The 20134-nt window shown below is 38.1% G+C and overlaps 1 protein-coding gene across 3 annotated transcripts in view; it reads left to right on the forward strand.

Annotated features, from left to right (window-relative positions):
- PTN (pleiotrophin) overlaps positions 1 to 20134 on the forward strand; it is an 89162-nt gene that overhangs the window by 58429 nt on the left and 10599 nt on the right. For 2 of the 3 annotated variants that reach the window (XM_033098605.1, XM_033098607.1), the window contains exons 2-4: positions 11698 to 11813; positions 12864 to 13037; positions 15427 to 15588. In XM_033098605.1, the coding sequence (XP_032954496.1) occupies positions 11699 to 11813; positions 12864 to 13037; positions 15427 to 15588 (451 nt within the window). In that variant the 5' untranslated portion in view covers position 11698. Of the gene's footprint in view, positions 1 to 11693; positions 11814 to 12863; positions 13038 to 15426; positions 15589 to 20134 lie in introns of those variants that run through there. The other variant, XM_033098606.1, reaches the window with a different exon arrangement.

Here is a 20134-nt window from a genome sequence, read left to right on the forward strand (position 1 = left end):
CTTGTTCTTGACTCCCAAAAAGAGTACTTTTGTCGTGAACACCGAAAAATGAACTGTGGTAATTAAAACATCCACAAAACTGATAAAAAATAAAACAAAGCCAAAAGAGTAACTAAAATACAATAAATACAGAGTATATCTGCATGAACTCTTGAGCATGGTGGCTGCCCGCTTGGAGTTTTAACCATGTTTGTACAACATGCAGCCAGGGACCTTCCCTTGCTTTTCTTCTCCAGACTAGTCAACGACTGTGTCTGTCTGTCCCTCATAAATCCTAGGATTAACTCATTTTCTCTTTCTCCTTTTGAAGTCCATCCATTGCTACTTGCTACTGTATGCTCTGTGTTCTAATTGCATTTTCTTACTGAATATATTATAAACATCATTTTCACATATTTGCTTAGGTGGTCCCTTCTGCCTGAAGTTCCCTTTCATCCCTCCTTTCTTTACTTAGAAGACTGCAACTGTTCTTTTCTTTTTTCCAAAACACAGATAAAATATGACCCAACCCTCTACCTCCCTCAACCTTGCTAAGCACAATTATCTCTTGGTCTTATGTACTCAGGTAAGCACTGAGTGAGAACATAAGTTTTTCACCGTATTCAGCACCATGAATCATCGTACTCATTTATCTCTTTTCCCCCAGCTAGACAGAGCTCTTTTGTGGGGGCCTGTAGCATATTCATTTCTCATATTCCCCTGCTCAGCACAGACCTGACCCTTAGTAGGTACTCTAAATTTTGGCACATAGATATGTAAGGAAAATATTCTAAATTATCACACTTCCCTAGCAGATGCTACCATGCCTTAAAAATATTTTGGCCTGAAGACATTGAGTTATACAAAATTAAATGAATGCCCTCCGTTATCAACCTAGTTGATACGTGCTTAGTTAAAATCAAAGAGGGAACACGATTGAAGTCATTTCTGTGCTCTGACTGCAGAACACCTGAGGTTATGCACACAGGTGCTTGGGACACATTTTCTTCAAGGCTTAGTGTTTAAAATGGGCAGTTTAACAAGGCCATAGTGGAGGGCTGATTTAGCAACAGACTGTATTATAAATTAATAGCTCTTTATGGGAGACTTTAGGAATCTAAGGCAATGACCAAACCAATCGGGAATAAATCAATATGAAGTTTTTTTATCACTTGAAGAAGAGTTAGTGAAAAGAAAGAAAGACACATGATCTCTAAATAGGACAAAATGAAACTACCAAATCCCCCATAGGAACAAATATATTTCACATGTAATGGAGGGGACAGAAGGAATCACCATTATTAAGTAAATGTATAAAGTAGAAAAATAAAATAAAAATGGCAGATTGGCTGAACTGACCTTTTGTCTTTGGAACCTTACAAGAAAACTATACTATACCCCCAACAGTCTTCTGTATTATGTAAGCAAGGTGGATAAAATTGACTGAAATTAAAAACAAACAAAAACAAACACAAAACAAAATAAGCTGCTCCAAAATCAAGGCTTTTTAGCTGTTAAAAAAATTAGAATTAAAATGTATTTTAGTTACTATCACACATAACCCCCAGTGCTCAGTACCTCCCCTAGGATGTCTTTTTTACATCCTAGAGCACATTTCTGCGTGCTCTCACCCCACATCTTCAATATGATTTCCATGACCAGACATGCTCCTGTTCACAGGCCTGCCGGCTTCGGAGAGACCATAATTATTAGGTTGGTGCAAAAGTCATTGCGTTTTTTGCAATTATTTTTAACCTTTTAAACCGCAATGACTTTTGCACCGACCTAATAGCAAATAAAGATAAAGATATAATATATCCAGCACCAGTTTGTGCTAAGGAAAGAAATAAAGCCAGGTGAGGGAACATAGATGTGTGAAGTAGATGCTATTTTAATGCCATGGTCAGTTTTCATATTGGATACAAGGTGATTTTTTTCTCTTATTTGTTACTTTATTCATTTATTTAACAAATATACAAGTTTATTGAACAAATATAACAAATATTTAACAAATACATTCATTTATTTAACAAATATGTTCATTTATTTAGCAAATACATAAATATATACATTTATTTAACAACTATATTTAACAAATATATTTTATTTGACAAATATATTCATTTATTTAGCAAATTTGTTATTTTATTCATTTATTTAACAAATATATAACAAATGAATACATATATTTATTTAACAAATGTATATATAACAAATACGTGTGTGTGTGTGTGTGTGTGTGAAACACTGTTCTAAATCGTATAAATGAACCTAATAACAAAAAACAGCATTCTGTCCCTTAAAGGACTTATTTAGGGATTACTGAAGGAAGATGTATACAAGTGTCTGTGTATACATACGCTACTATATGCACACGTACACAAACACAATCACAATCACACATGCCCACACTGAAAATCATACTGTTGTGTCAAAGGCTTTGGATAGAACTTCAGCATTAAGCGGATATTCTCAATGCCATTCATTCTAATAGGACCCCAAAAGGCCCGTGGCTTGTATTGCTGGTAGTTTTCCTTAGATGGGAATTTGCTTCATGGCTGGTGTATGGGAGCCAGTGGAATAGCTATGAGGAGCCTTAGGAACCCTTATTGACGTCTCCATGTCTGCCCCTCAGGTCAGCTTTGTTCATCTCCCCTTGCTTTGTATGTTACAATGCATGTTTTTATTTGTTTTGGGGTTTTTGAGAAAGAAATACCTCTGTAAAAGAGAATCAACTGCTAGTACTGGTAATGGAAGACGAGAAATCAGAGGGGCCTAAAAAAGTGACGGTTAAACATAACGTTCTAGAGGGTTCCTGTCATTTTCCCCCAATTTTAGGTGCTAGAGTGTATAGAGTCGATAATGTCCTACTTGTACATTCAGAGGTTGTGAATGGCCAGTCTATGGAATGGACATGGTACACGGAGCTCCAAAGGTCAAGACAGTATTGCCTCAGCAAAGGCTTCATGGAAGGTGAAATCCTTGTGCTAGACCTTGGAACGTGACAAGGATTTACCAGATAGAGAGGGGTTTGGGAAGGGACAGCGTGAACAAAAGATCAGTTGATTTGAAACAATGTTTTTGGTTTTAAAGAAGTCTAGGTACTTCTTTCTGGCTAAAAAAATATATATATATTTATATATATACATATATATATATACATATATATATATATACATATATATATATATATATATACACTGGGTAGAGGAGCAACAGAACAAAGGGAAAGGAATTTCTGTGCGGAAGAAAAGTTTTGAGATATTCTAGAGGAGAACAGCTTTAGAGGAGAATGGAAGGAAACCAGCAAGGCAGACAGAAGGTGAGATAAAGATAGCACAATAATCTGTGACAGGGAAAATTGCCATTTTTGCCCCAAGAAAATTCAATGTTTCGCATTCCAGTATAGGAAAACTCCATCCAAAATGTCAATGGGTTGTCTTCCTACCGGTAAAGATGAAGGGGGCTGCAGTATTTGTCACGGAAGCATACTAAGAGCGGATACTATAGGTTGGCCACATGCCCATATGATGTTGTTTATTTTTCATAATCTGTAATCTCAAAATATTGTGGGACAGACATTCTATCCATGTTTACAGCTAAGGAAAATAAGTTTTTCAGAATGGCTTATTACATAGCTAGAAAGTATGGCTTCATTACATAGCTAGAACTGAGATTCTAACTCAAGTCCAACTTACTCTATCTAAAGCCTTTACTTATTCCTCTATATCAGGTTGTAGCAGATAGATATAAAAAAAAAAGGATTAAAAGGAAACTAAAAAATTCTAAAATTCTTAACGACCAACCCCAGTTACTTTCATTTGTAACACATGAAAGCAGTAAAGGGATAGTTTCACCAACTCAAGTCTCTGAATGCATTTGGCTCCCGAAACTAATTGAATACACAGATCTTCACATCACAGTCATTTTATAAAGGGAAACCAAATCCACTGAATCATTGTTTCAGTTGATTTATTTTTTCCTTTCTCATTCCTGAATGCCTTTGTGTATTTAGAGTTGAATTTGAAGTAGAAAGCAATTTTCAAGAAACCTCTATCTTGTAAATATTCATAGGGGGCAGGGGTGAAAGGCTACATGCTTTTAGTCAAAATGGATTTTCTACTATATTACCCAGTCAGAAAACATGAATAAATGGGTACTCTGGGATATCATGTTTAAATTAAATAAACAATGACCATCATTTTTCTTGGAAAAGGTAAGCATTTCTTAAAACTATGATTTGTTTGGTTATTTTTTTTAAAAAAAATATGACATTAAATATTAACAGATTATAAGATGGTAAGATTTCAGGTTTCACTGGGTTGTTTGGTGAGAAATTGTTGACTGTTGGTCAGACCTGGGATCCAGAGATTGTGGTAAAGTGGAGAGAACAAGTCAATCAGAAGTGGATGGCTAATTATTGAATTCCTGAAGGACTGTGAAAGCTTGAAGGCAAAAATAAGAGCATCTCATCTCAGAAGAGAATAATGAGGAACAAAAAGTAATAATTGGGGGCTTCTGATGCAAAATATTTACCAGTATTTATTAACAATACTTCACTAGCTCTTTCTCAGTCATATGCAAGAAACCATCCAGAACCAGGCTACCTAGGCAGTCCTTTCCAAATCTCTTCATTGTATCATCTTTTTATTTTTTCACAAAATTTACCACAATTGCAACTTATCTTATTTTTGAACTTATTTACTTATCTATCTGTTTACAGGTTATTTTCTAACTTGCTCACTAAACGTAAGCATTGTGGAGTCAGCAATCTCATCAATTTTGTTCAACTCCTGTCTCCATTGCCCAGAACAATTTATGCTACAAAGGATACACCTCTTACATATGCTACATAGTTTCTGTAAATGGATACACTGTGATAATTCAAGTATCAATTAATATTAACATAAATCAATATTTGTAATGTACTATATGCAAGGACCTGCTTTAAGTAAGTACTACAAATACTGGGGGTGCCAAAAAAAATGTATACAAGTGGACATAATGGTCAACGTTGCTCAAGCAGTAGTTCGCCATAATCAGAAGTGTCTGGACACTGATGGTAACCATTTTGAGCACCTCTTATAACTGCAGAAGTCAAACGTGACTTGTATGCATCTTTTGTTACTGGTATATATCGAGTATCACAATTTTAATAGTTTTTGTCCTTTCTTAAGATATGTATACATTTTTTTGGCAACCTCTGTATATTTAATTAAATGCATACCTTCCAGACTGATAAAAGCCAAGCAATTTTCCTTGCATTAAAATGAAGCAATTTAAGATAAGAGAAGAGGCATTTGATTCTATGACTAAAGTTATAGGAACAAGGTTAATATTTAATGCTACAGAACAGAAATTCTAACTATAAATGTTTTTTGTTTTGTTTTGTTTGCTTCATTGAGAACTGCAGGGAATCAAGTCTGTGGCCTTAACTGAATCCCTATCTTAAGTTTGTTCACAATCAAGAAAGGGAAATGCAAAATAGTTTTGTGGTTCTTGTCAGAGCATAGTAAATTATAATTGGCTATATGTCAATGTATACTTTATTGGTGTGCAAGATTCATGAGAACAAGTAAAAACATGTATCTTACCACTTGTCACTGTTGCACCCTGAGAATACAGCTCAATTGCCAACACAACGTAGGTGTCCCCAAAATGCCCAATATACTTGAATTTAAAAAAAAAGGAAAATGTGCTAATTTTGGGAGGAAGCAGGTGTCAGGATATTTTTTGGAATCTTCCTGAATCCTCACATAAAACCGGATAGAGCAGCTTGATTGATAGCAAAACTAAAACCCAAGGACAGGTTTAAAAGCAAAACTCAGGACAGGTTCTTTCCTGCAAGCCTCAGAATACAAGTGGGTGGGAGCAAATCACTATTACTAGCCCTGGTTGCTATTGGTGTCTGAACAAAAGGTGGCAGAGGGAAGCAACAGAACATCTGACAGGTCTGACAACGGGAGAACCCCAGAACAGCCCATACACATTCACTGTAAATTATGGGGAGCCAGTTTGAAAATGGAAGCTGACCCCATCATGACTCTCATTCAGGACAGGAACCCACAGTGAGGATAAACGGCTGGTAATAAAATAAAAATTGATCAGAAGAGCAACAATAGAAACACAAGAAAGAAAAGGTCCAGCTAAAAGTAAGGACAGGAAAACAGAATCGGGAAATGTCAGAAAGATAGCTGTCATATTTTATCATCCTACGGAAAGAACAGAAGAAGGAATTTTGTGAAGCTAGAATAGTTGTAAATATGAGCTAGAGAAATGAATTGAGGTCAAATATCTTATAAAGTCACTATTAAAAGGAGAAAATAGAGAAAATAAAGCTCATAATAATATACCTAAAGGCAGTGAAAGAATATCTTAAGAAATAGAAAAGCAAAAATCTATAACATACTATTTCAAAATGAGTTAATTAGTAAACAAGGAAATGATACAAATGTAAAAGAACATCATAAATCATAATTATAAAAGTGCAGGAATGAGATGACAGAACTCATGTGAAAACTGTAAATAAAATGAAAAATATTTTAGAAATGAAGACTAAAGTATAAGGAACAAGACTCAATAAATACAAGTAATACTTTAAGATAATTAGAAGTTAAAAGGGAGCAGTATTTTAATTTTTTTAATAAAAGAGATAAAAGAATTTTAGATAAAATTACAAATATTGAAAATAGGCAAAGAAGAATCAACTCACAAATAGTATGAGATCCTGAAGAAGAAAGCCAAGGAAATGTAATACTAAAAACTCTCATGAACATTAAAATAAAATGAAATTATCTAAAGCTGCATATTAAAAGAGCCCTTCACTGTCTGAGACTATCAACTGAAAATGAATGATACCAAGTCATATGTTAGGAAAATTATTGCACCTTAAAGAAAAAAGGTCATTTGGGCATCTCAGCAAAAATAATACATTACTTAATAAGAAAAAAATTAGATGATTATTAGATTTCTCAACAGTAACACTTTACAGTAAAAGAAAATGGAGGAACATAGTTTGGGTACTTAAAGTAAAAAGCTGGAAGTCAAGGCTGTTACATTCAGCAAAACTGACCCGCAAGCATAAAAGGGCTGGCTAGATAATCTGTTAACATTCAAGAACTCAAGTAATAATGTTTCCAAAAGCCTTTCTAACAATTCTACCAGAGAATCCTTTCAGACCAACAGAATGCCTAGAGAGACATCGACATAAGGTCTGGTAGTCAACGCTAAATATACAGCTGCTTTTATAACAAAAATTAATGAGAATTAATGACACAGTATATAATGACTTAAAATGTCAGATGACACAGCTATGGAACAATCATAAAAATGAGGGCAAAATGAGGTAGAACGATGAAATCATTTTAACTGTTCTTAGGATTCATAGCTGGTGATTTTAGCAGTAGTGTTGTTACTCATAAATTATTGTCTATGCCATGTGGGATACATCAAATGATTAATTTTGTGATATTTAATTCTGTTTTTTCCTATGTATTTTCCTAGCTCTGCTCACAGAAAAAGGCCTGGACTAAAGACCAACTCAGGAATGCTGGGCATCCTTCGTGCCCAGATTGTGGTTTTGAAATGTCATTTACCATAAAAACAAACAAGGCTTCTTGAAGGAATGGTTGAGTTCAGATCTGGAGCAGGAAATGTACAGGTAGACCTGGAACATCTATGCACACCAGCTGTGCAAAGAATGTTCTCAGAGATTATAAGGGTCATGTCAGAAGAATTCAGGAGCCAATTTAATGAAGCTGACACTGGCCAAAGCCTGGACAATTAGAGCTTCAATAGATAGAAAATAGATAGAAAAATGTGATGGCTTAAAATCCATCAAATATGAATAAGTTCATAAATTCACAATAATATGCAAAAGAAAAAATAATTGGTATCTTCTAATGATAATAGGGAAACAAATTCATAATCCTGAAAATTAGTTAAATGAAAGAATTAAGAATTGATCCTACATTTCTTGATGAACTGTAAACAGGGTAACAAAATAACAGGTGAGTGAAAATATCTCTGTATGAAATTATCTCAAGTAATAAGTGAAAAGGAAAGAATAGAATTAGAATATCACCATTTTGCGACCCCTATGTCTTACTCAGCTCAGGATGCTATAACAAAAACACCAGAGACTGGGTGGCTTGTGAACAAAGAAATTCATTTCTCACACTGCTGGAGGCTGAAGGGATCTAGTGAGAACACTCTTCTGGGTTGCAGACTGTCAATTAATCATTGTATCCTCACCAGGCAGAAAGCAGAGAGAGAAAGCAAGCTGTGTTGGGACTTTTATAAGGGCACTGATCCCATTCCTGAGGGCCCCACCCTCATGACCTCATCTGACCCTAATTACCTCCCAAAGGCCCCACCTCCTAATACCATCATCATCACATAAAGAGGGGCAGGGTTTCAACATATGAATTTGGTGGGGGACGGGGGCACAAATATTCAGTCCATAATATCCCATCAAAAATCATCGTGTACCAGTGGCCGTTAACATCCCAAGAGAGCAAAACCCAAATACATTATTTAGCTCCTAGTGAAAGAACAAAATGCCATTTACAGTCTTGCCAAAGGGATAGCACGTGGATTTGAATAAACCTCTGCATCCAGCTGTCAATTTGCAGCTCAGCAGAGGAGTTGAATTCACCTTGAATTTGTAATTGTCAAAATCCAGAAGGTGGGCTACTGCTGATTCAATGGCCTGGTTTTTGTAAAAAAGTAAAAGGCAAGAAAAAGAAAGGGATGGAGGACAAACTGTATAATAAAAGCAATTTAAAAGCCATATCAGTTTTTTTTTTTTTAATAAATTAGACAGGTCTAGAGAAGCGCAGTTGAATAAAACCCTCAAGAAATGCAAAGAAGTGATTGTAAGTTACTTCCAGAGGGATGGGCTATCATTGGGACTGGGAACATATAAAGCCTTCAGATGTGACTGGAAAAAGCATTTATCTTATAGTCACTAAACTGATGTAATTGCTTTGGGTGGTTTTCTGTATCTTGTGTTTTATTTTACAATAAAAGGTAGAGAAAACTAGTATTTCACAGGACTTTAGGCGAATAGATAAAAAATATCTAGAAAGGTCTAGTGAAGTGTAATACATGATGCAGGAGCATTGCAAATCATTCACGGATCACTCTTGTATGTATGAGTCTGCTTGAGAGTCTGTTTCTAGCCCAACTTCAGTGAATTTCATATCCTGTGGCAAATTCAATGGACTGAGACCTCATTTTAGCCTGAATATTAATTCCTCTGTTGGATGTCATGGTTTGGTACTATTTTTCGCTAGCTAAATTTTACTGAGCAGTGACTACGTGCTGGGACCCTGTCCTGGGTATTTGAAATAAAAAGAGGAGGTGGAATGGTTTTTCCTCACAAGGGGCATAAAAAGACAGTTGCAAAGTGAGATGCTTTTCTTTTTCATTTCATACAAGTTAAATTTCATTGACATGTTTCCTAATTCTCAACAGGGAACCTCTTGACTTTCGTGAACTCCAAAGAAATAGTAGGGATGAAGGTCCTTGAGTGTATTTTAGCCTTGCCGGAAGTCAAAAGGCAGAATGCATTTGTGCCCTGACGAGATTGAACAAGTCTTTAGATGACATTAATTAAATCACCTCTCTCTGTTTCTCTCTCCCTCTATTTTTGTCTTGCTTTTGGATCGTATTAGATAGCTCAAAGTGTACGCTTATTGTTTCTCAATAAAAGAAATACTATCCTGTTGCAACGTATACAAATATTGAATCATTATGTTGTATACCTGAAGCTAATATAATGTTCTATGTCAATTATACCTCAATCTTTAAGTAAAGGAAATCAAAAGAAGTACTTCCTTATAGTAAGTAATAAGAGTACAGGGGTCAATTCACTTAATTCAGTAACTAATAAAATATTTCTTAATATTCTGAGTTAGCTCTATGTCTGCATCTTGCGTTTTTCATGACAAGTTTGTCAAATAGTTGTTATAATCACTTCCACGTTATAGATGTCAAAGCAGAGGTTCAGTGTTTGTGATTTGCCCAAGAACATTCCAGAAATTAGGTGGTGGAGCTAAAGTTCGAATCAAAGCTTCTGCCTGCAAACCCCATGGTTGTCCTTCCAGATCACTAAGGGACAGATTCCAGCATCCCTGTCTTCTGTTTACAAACCAGATGTTAGTCATCTTTCAAACTTCTAGATCCTATTACAATGCTAAAGGAAAAAAGAGCTCTCTTTTCCTTCTCATCAGTAATTTCTCTAGAGAAGAGATCAGGAGTTAGTAAATTAACACTGTTCATCTGAATTGGTTTCTTTACCTTTGTTTTCCTTTCATCTTTGAGCTTCAGACTTATGAGTGATTGATATTTCTCCACAATAATTTCCAGACACCAGCTCCCGTCTACGATAGCCTTCCACTTCACCATTAAACCCTATAAAATTCATTCTGTCAGGGCAAGTGCAACAAAAGATGGCAGGAGGAGGGGGTGAAAATAAGTCAATTATTCAGAAGAACTGAGCCAACTTAGCTAGCCGTTTTCTTCCTCCGGTTTATTTCCCTCTGTGTGAAAAATAAGTCATGACCCTGACCGTTACCTGGAGATCAAAGTTCTTGCCTCTGCTCTGTTGGAAATAAGGCAGAGTTAAAAATATAAAACCAGGTATACGGATGCTATTATATATACAGGGAGAGAGTCTGCCTTTACTCGATGCTAAGGACAAATGAACAGTCAACTGTGCATATGCCACCAGCAAAGGGAACTACTATCTGCACACATTCTAATTATTCAAGTATATATGTATATAAAATACCAAGAACACAGCAGATGGAGATAAATTACTGCCAGGTGAGTTGCTGCAGCCATTGGCTTGGTGTAGCCATCAGGAAGTGGGTTGTCCTGGGGTTTGGACAGAGATGTCACAAGTTTGCTTTGGCAAAGCGACTTCACATCCTAGGGGAGTCTTTCCAATGTTCTTGTGGGATTTTGATTCATATCGAATGTGGAGAATTTCAAATTATGAGTGAGAGTAAACTCTTCCTTGCACCCTTGAATTTAGAGGATTTTCAGCACATGCATGTTTGAAAGTGTGTTTGATATAGAGCAAAGGTGTGCTAGCTTTCTACTTCTATTTTGTGTGTCACTCTTTGGTGGACCAATGAATAATGAGCAATGGAGCAATGGTGATCAGATAATCATGATCCTGGGGAATGATAAAAAAAAAAATCAGAGATGTTGTTCAACAGTGACACATCTAAAGATACTACGAACATATGCTTGCACAGATAATCCATTCATCGTATCTATTCAAATTATCCATATATGTTACAACACCATGATCATTTCTAGGAATTGTCAGGAGTTATGAAGAGGGCTATCATTACGGACTTTACTGAGTGTCACTATCAGCAAGATTTACTGCAGGAGTCTGCTCAAACCCATGCCATCAAAGCTCTTTTGCTTCTGTAATTCTGGAGTCATACTTAGAAAATGGTTGTGTGTGAAGTCTTACATGGAGAACTGTTGGATTTGGTCAGTAAATGTGTGACTGATTGCAGAAGAGCACTTATTTCAGTGGCTGGTGGAGAGAAAAGATAGAATTCTGCCCAAGATAATTTGATATGAATCTTCCTAAAATCTAATATTCCAGAAATGGAAAATGGGGCCCTTTGTCAAGGAATTCAGTGAGCCTTCCTCTCTGACCCCACCTTCTTCTGTTTCTCTATTTATTCCTAGAATGCCGTCCCAGCAGTACCTGCAGCAGCGTCGAAAATTTGCGGCTGCCTTCTTGGCATTCATTTTCATTTTGGCAGCTGTGGACACTGCTGAGGCAGGGAAGAAAGAGAAACCAGGTAAGCAGTCGGGTTATGAAGGCAGGACTCTTCATTGATTAATGCCCATCAATCCAACTGCCTGATTTTTTCCTCCCTTTTTTCCTTCCTCCATCTTTTCTTCCCTCTTTTTCTTCTTTCTTTCCTTCCTCCCTTCCTTCCTTCCTTCTTTCCTTCCTTCCTTCTTTCCTTCCTCCCTTCCTTCTTTCCTTTTTTCCTTCCTTCCTTCCTTCCTTCCTTCCTTCCTTCCTTCCTTCCTTCCTTCCTTCTTTCCTTCCTTCCTTGATTCCTTCCTTCCTTCCTTCCTTCCTTGATTCCTTCCATCCAAGTATTTAGAGGAACCCCCATGGCATCCCCTCTCGTTTCCTCCCACCCCCATAAGTTCTCACATATTGATGATGATCATTAACACGGTGATCATATTACCAGCTACTACAAACAGAACGTTGACCAGGAATCAGGTGTTTTACTTGTGTCGCCCCTCTTCCTCCAAGAGAGTCATGCGAGGGATTTTATTTTATCTCCTAACAACAACAAAAAAAAAGAAACTGAGGCTCCAAGAGGAGTAAGCACCTTTTCTGTGTTATTCCCAATGTTGAAAGTAGTCTGTGGAGCTGGGAGTCTGTGTGTAGCACAATTATGTTTTGTGATACTGTCTATAAGAGAAAGGAACATTGACTTGCATTGAGATGGCTAATCTGACAACTGTTACTTCTGATTGAATGTTTTCTCATTTTTCGGGTTTAACTGTTTCTGACCATCTTCTCTTTTACAGAAATGTTGGTTTCTAAAAGAAGATGTTAGTAAATCACTTAGTAAACTCTCTGGCACATAGTAGGAGTTACATTAACATTAGTTTTAGCTCCTTTCTCAGTTTTCTTTCTCCCTTCTCTGGGCCATCCATTTGTTCAATCATTCAGCTAACACTTACCGAGTTCCTACTATTTACTGAGGACAGAGGTAAAAAGCACAGACACCATCATTAAGGCACTCAGGAATGAACTTGATTATATCTAGGAGTTAAAGACTTTTCTGGATGTTGATTATTTTGCCTTCCTTTCTTCCTTCCAGAAAAAAAAGTGAAGAAGTCTGACTGCGGAGAATGGCAGTGGAGTGTGTGTGTACCCACCAGCGGAGACTGTGGGCTGGGTACCCGCGAGGGCACCCGGACTGGAGCTGAATGCAAGCAAACCATGAAGACCCAGAGATGTAAGATCCCCTGCAACTGGAAAAAGCAATTTGGAGGTCAGTCCCGCCCCCATGGTCCTATTGACTTCGTCTTCCACCTGAGCTAATTCTTGCCTTCTTCTACCCAATACCTTTTTGAGGTTGACTACGATCTAGTATAAATAAGTTCATTTTATCAGTTACAAAATAACCAAACATCTTGCCCAACCCCAGGGTTCCTCAACTTTAGCAGTACAACAGGTCCTCAAATCAAGTCCCTTTGTTCAACTTTGTTTTGTTATAACATTGATGAGATGACATGGAAGCTTAATTCTTACTTATATCAATTAGCCTATAGTGAAATTGGTTTTATTATACATTGTTCTGCTTAAAGTTGCAGAACCTATTGACAACATTTAGTGAGGACTTACTGTACTAATATTTTGGGCTAGATAGTTTTTGTTGTGAAGGGCTCTTCTGTGCATTGTAGGATATTTAGCGGCGTCTCTGATTTCTACCTAGCTTCTGGTAGCACTCCCCACCTCCACAAACTGTGACAACTAAAATGTCTCCAGATATTGCCTAATGTCCCCTGGAGGTCAACATATTTCCTGATTGAGAACTAATGCCCTAGGAATAGGGCCATAAAATATAACCGTGATTTCTCCTAACCATGCTCCTTGATCTCTCTTCTCTTTCCTTTCTTTCCTTCTATTTCTACGTTCCTTTTATCTTTCTCGCCTTTTCTTATTTATTCTCCTCCTTCTCCAGATCTTTCTCTGTCACTTTCAGGCCCCCTCTCTCTTTTGATCCCTCCCTACCCTCCACACTGATGCATCGATTTACTTATCGCATCCACCAGAGCTGATTGTAGCCATTTTTTATAGCTTTTTCTCTCATTGATTGTTGCCCGCCTGACACTGACCTCATCGACCTGTTGGAGAAGGAATCTTTCAACACTTCCAGGTTTAAACCCACTATTGATTACCCAAATTACTTGCTATTTCCACACTCTCAACTTTCTGTCTGTCTTAGCCATGGTAGGACATTGTTCTCACTGTTCTACAGAAATGGACTCTGGCCTATAGGCCAGCAAAGAAGGACAATGAATAGGCACAGCGTATCTTTCTTCGTTTTCCATGATGTTTAGGGCACGTTTTATGAATGGAGATAAGTTCTGTAAAAGCATGGTGAAATTCAGATACATCTGGTCTTAAATTGTATGTGGGTATTTTATGATTAAAAGACCTACCTACAGAAAGTTTTTAAGAGTTTTGTCTTAAAGGACTTGTACCTAGAATATATAAATAAGTCTCAAAATTAACAATCTAATTATAAAGCGGGCAAAAGACAATAATAAACATTTTACCAAAGAGGATAACATAGGTGGCAGATACCTGAAAAGGTGTTTGACCTCTTTTCCCACTAAGGAAATGAAAATGAAAACCAGTGAGCTATCGCTGTGCATTGTACACCTATCAGAGTGGCGAAAAATTAAAAAAATTAAGAAAAAATACTAATAACTCCAATGTTAAAGAGAATGGGGAGAAACTAGATCACTCATACATTACTAATAGGAATTTAAACTGGTACAGCCATATGGGAAAAGAATATGGCAGTTTTCTTACAAAACTAAACATGTGTTTACCATACAATGTAGCAAGAGTTTCATTCTTGGGCATTGATCCTAGAGAGATGAAAATTTGTGTTCCTCTAAATATCTGTACATGAATGTATATAGCAGCTTTATTTGTAATAGCCAAAAGCTGGAAACAATCCATACTTCAGCTGGCGAACAGTTAAACACACTGTGGTACATCACTATGGAATACTCCTCAGCAATAGAACGGAAGGGGCTATTGATACACTCAACTTGGACGGACCCCCAGGAAACTACGCTGAGTAAAAACAGCCAATCTCAAACGGTCACATTCTATTCAATACCATTTACGTAGTCCTCTCAAGATGACAAAATTGTAGGCGTGGAGAATAGAATACTGGTTGCCGGGGGTTAAGGAGAAGGGAAGGAAGGAAGGTGAGTGACTAAAAGGATAACCCAAGGGACCCTAGTTTGTAACTGTTCTGTGTATTAATGGTGCTGGACTTCACTTGTCTCTACACATAGGATAAAGTCACACAGAACTGAATGCACACACACACACACACACACACACACACACACACACAAATGACTATATGTAAAAGTGGTGAAATCGGAATAAATTCTGTGGACTGTATCCATGCCAGTTTCCTGGTTGAGCTATTGGTCTGTAGTTATGCAAAAGAGCACAACTGAGGTAAATTGGGTGCCGGGTGTGTGGGACGGCTCTGTATTATTTCTTAGAACTGCATGTGACTCTACAGTTATCTCACTACAAAAAAGTTGAAAACAGAAGTGCATCTTTATTTTCATGGCATTGTAATAGGACCATTCAAAGATTTCTGTCTGGTCCTACCCTGCCTTTAGCGGAGTGCAAATACCAGTTCCAGGCCTGGGGAGAATGCGACCTGAATACCGCCTTGAAGACCAGAACGGGAAGTCTGAAGCGAGCCCTTCACAATGCCGACTGCCAGAAGACAGTCACCATCTCCAAGCCCTGTGGAAAACTGACCAAGCCCAAGCCTCAAGGTGGGTTCCTACCCTCACACCACAAGGGTAACATGAATGGATCGGTGGACTCAGGCAGGAGCTCCAGATGTGGAAACTCAAATTTTCCAGAAGGAAATCTTAAGAAAGGAATTGAAAAAGCTCCACGTATTGAGCATCACACAAGTACTTTTTCAGCAGACGATTGATAGGTTCAAATTGATAGGTCTGCCTAGAGGGGGGTTATAGGAACAGCCTCCTAGTACAGATAAACAGCTTAGCAAAACAGGCCAATTAAGAGAGTTGTATGGTGACTATACATCCCAAGCCCTAAATTGATACTACATCCTGACAGGTAGGAACAAACTATGAAGATCAGGAGGCAGAAAATTTAAAATCAAGTCTCTCTTAGATTATTCACCATATATAGTTTTCATGAAATCAGCTAAATTAGTTTACATTTTTCCACCATAGCACTTGATAGGGCCTATATTTCTTACACTTCTTTTAGAGACTTTATGTATGTTTTTTTTTAGTCAGATTCGCTTACAACTACATTTATCATGGGATTTTTAAATTATGGAGAGCTATGTTTCCTTTCAGTCCCAGAAAGTCAGACTCTGCTCTCACAGGCAGAAACTGAACCAGAACAAGAATTATGGCCATGGTTTCATGCAAATAGAATCCCAGCTGAGGGAAGAAAAGGAGGTATTAAACTCTTTTATCTCATGGGTGTTATGGGCCGAATTGTGTCCCCGCTCCAAATAAGAATAAGTCACCAATGCTTTTTCCTATTTGAACTCAGTACATTGAAAGGGATAGAGGGAGGGGAGCTCTAATTTTACTGGGGCACTGTGATTGACACTCTTCATCATTTAATTTAAGCTTCAGAGCAACTCTCCACAGTGTATTTTATTTATCCTAGTCTGTATATGAGAAAGCATAGGCTCAGAGGGGTTATGCAACTTGCCTGAGGTTTCATAGCTTATAAATGTTAGAACCAGGACTCAGAGTCAGACTGAAACCAAAGACCTGCTGTCTTTTGAAAGGGACCATGCTGCTTCTGAGTATTACAATCTATGAAACTGTCCACATTAGATAAATATCCATGTCTAGAACCATTAAATGATAGAGTTTCTGGGGGCCTTTCCTGCCATCTGATGTTATCCTCATATAGCAAATGAGGACAGAGAAAAATTAGTAATTCATCTAAGTTCATACTGTTGTTTTGTTGCAGACCCAGTTCCAGGTTTTCTTCTTTTTTGATGTCATTTACCTGCCCTTTTCAAACTTGGGAATTATAGGAAAGGGACCTTTTATAGCTGTCAGACTTTCCAAAACAAACAGCATAGGGTAGTTGCTTCAGGAAACTCAGTACCTTGTTGAAAGATAAGTTTATTTCACATCATAGCCACTCAGCTTATGGCAAGAACTTACCTTTTTTCTGATCATTATCCTTCTTATTGAACACAAGATCAGGCTCTGTTTTATATGTTTGTTTGTTTTACAGAACTCTTTTGCTTAGTCTCTTTTGTTTTGGGAAATGGTTATAGATTAATATGTGAACCACATGATTTTCAGTGTGAAAAACAAATTCTTTAAATTTCAGAATGGGTCATAAAGATGGTGGTAAGGCTATGACTATCCAGCATTGTATTGAGAGAAGAATGGAGATAACATTGTGATTTAATTACTACTAATAATATCATTGTGACTTGATTACTAATAATAAGATAAAAAGACTTGTTTGGGAGGGAGAGTGCTTAATACCAAGAATTGCCATTGAAACCGGGAAATGACTACCCCATGGGCTTTGATTAAAAATTGCCTTAAAATTCATCACACCCTAGACTTAACAGCATTGCTTCTAAGGAATGGAAGTGGTCCTTTGTATTGCCACCTGTATTGTAAAAATTCGAACTCTATCCTTAGTCCACAATTTTGATGACACTACATATCAAGTTATAAATGCTGACCTAAACTAAAGATGCTCTTGTGTCAGAACCCCGCTTAATCTAAGGAGATGTGTAGTCACTCACCTCTGTATTATTTACCCAGAAGAAGAGGAAATCGTGATATTCTTATATAGACATACGAGTAAGGACTGAGAGATGCACAGAGGAAATGCAGCTTTCCTGGGAAGAAGAACAGAATTGCTCGGGGGAAGGTCACTGATTGACTGAAAGATTCTAACAGATTTGCTTACTTGCTGCCAGGATCTAGCAGGGATAAATTGGCGACCGATTGTGTTGGACGCTTGAGACTTTAATTTCTTTTAAAAAGAGAATGAGAGTACTAAGATCATTAGCTAATAAAAACCCTTTATCTTTTGGGGTTTGTTCGTTGCAGCAAGATCTCCTCTAGCTAGTTAAGTAGAGAAGGATTTATTCAAGGGTGTTACATAGCTCACAGAATCTCCAGGAGGGGCAGGGGCTCTGGTCTGAATGCTGCATTTGCAGGAAAAATGCCGTAAAAGGCAACAGACCTATGAGAAATGTCTAATCACACCATACACAGCTGATGTAGCAGAAACCGTCCTGCTGAAATCACCCACTGCTCGGCACATATAATGCTAAGAACTGAACACTGGAAACTCTGCCTTTGCTGCCCCTCCCCCCACAAACCAGACATTGCCATCTTTCTTTCTGGAATATCCAATCTCTCCAAATGTGGCCCATTTTTTTTTCTGGTTACTCATGTCTACCTCTAAGACTCATTTACTTGCGCCTGCTTCATGGAAGCTAGGTCACCTATAAATCACGCTGCAAGGGAGTCAGGGAAACGTGTCTCTAACTTTCCAAACTCTACCTATAGATATGAGAAAGAAGCTAAAGGGTGTTGTGGTGGTATTTAGTGAGCAATCTGCCAGGGACCACACAGAGATGCTGGACTGTACTGGAGTATATTATGAGACCTCACCGTCTCTCCTATTGAGATTGATGAGGCACTGAGGCCATTCCATGGAGAAAAAGTTGTTGAGAGTTATCATATTGTGGACAGTTGAGTACCCCACTGTGGAGAGAGTTAGGCTCTTCTCTTTGGAGCTATCAGTAATTTTTTTCCCCCAGTCTTCAGGTGTAATGACCTGTGAGCAAGTGGAGAAGTGGGGAATATGGGTCAGTCCATGCTGACAGCTCTGTACAAAATTTCAGAGCAGAGAACCCTTTTGAAGGGCAAATAACTCTCCTCCAACCACAGGTGTTTCTCAGTGGCTCCCTTGGAGGGTGAGCTCACTGTGGAATTAGAAGATGGCCACGCCAAGCGGGGATGCCAGGATGGGAAGGCATGGCCCTACACTGCAGGCCGTCCTGTCTGGGAGCCGGGGCAGCCCAGGAGGGCAGGCTTCAGATAATTGTCACTGGAACGCAGAGTCTAAGCTGAGGCTGAGTCAAGGCTTGTGCAGAAGCCCCCTACATGAGCTGAGAGTCCCCTACGTGCCACAGGCGACATCCCCCTCATGATCATCTTGTGTCATTCTAGAATCTTGCGTTCTTGTTGACGTGGAAATTTTTGGTTGTGACTTTTTAAACTAGGTACATCAATAAAGGGGTATTATGAAGCTCCTTTTGATACCAACAGGATAGCATGGCATGATGTCGGCCTCCTGAGTTTGCCTGGCAGAAGGGTATTCTCAAATGGTTCCTGGTACAGTCAGAAGCAATGGCAAGCAGTGGCACATGGATGGATGTCTATGTTATAGGTGGTCCAGGGAACAGTGTTAATCCCTCCTGCTGTTCCTGTCCACCAAATCACACTTTTCTGTTACATTTCCTTGCTCCAGATAACTCTAATTCCTTTTATTTCTTCCCAACTATTTCTAAAAGTTTTGCCATGTCTCTGCTCTTTTTTGTCTTTTTTTTTTTTTTTTGGACAGTTGCCTAGCCCTCTTTTAGGTTTGACAATTCATCTTTAAAGATCAAACGAACGGCAACCGTTTAAGTGCAAGATTCAGCTGTGTGCGGGACACAGCACTTGGCAGCTGATTATTAAATGGAAAAAGGGATTATTAAAAGTAAAGCGATATTCCCAGCATTCTCCATTCTTTCCCCACTCAATAGATTCTTCTGTTAGTTCTTTGAAAGATAAAAGAAGTTCCCCAACGTTTTTTTTTTTTTCTTTCTATTTTCTGGGCTCTGACATCCCTTAGGAATGAGCATGGCGGCACTCTATGGATGAGCTTTGCTGGATTGAGAGACTTCTGACTGTGTTGAGAGAGGTGAAGGGGCAGAATCCCACCGCAGGCTACCCTGTGATGGGCTCCCTCCCTCCTGAAACCCTCGCATTTCTGGAATGGGTGGGGGTGGGTTGATGGCTGCTGCCCTCGCATTTCACCAGAGAGAGGCGGCCTGGGGTGTTTTGCAGAATTTTGTTCTTCTTGATCAGAGAGAAACACTCTTATTCAGTTTGGTCTCAAGGTTTTGATTTTTATTCTGTTTGTGGAAATCTTTGAACATCTATATTTATTTTATTTTGTTTTATTGTATTAAGTCTTTAATCCATTTTGAGTTTATTCTTGTATATGGTATAAGAAAATGATTCAGTTTCATTTTTTGGCATGTAACTACCAGTCTGTCCAGTTTTCCCAACA

This window comes from Rhinolophus ferrumequinum, chromosome 26 (genome assembly GCF_004115265.2).
Source record: "Rhinolophus ferrumequinum isolate MPI-CBG mRhiFer1 chromosome 26, mRhiFer1_v1.p, whole genome shotgun sequence".
In the NCBI taxonomy this organism is placed as follows: Eukaryota; Metazoa; Chordata; class Mammalia; order Chiroptera; family Rhinolophidae; genus Rhinolophus; species Rhinolophus ferrumequinum.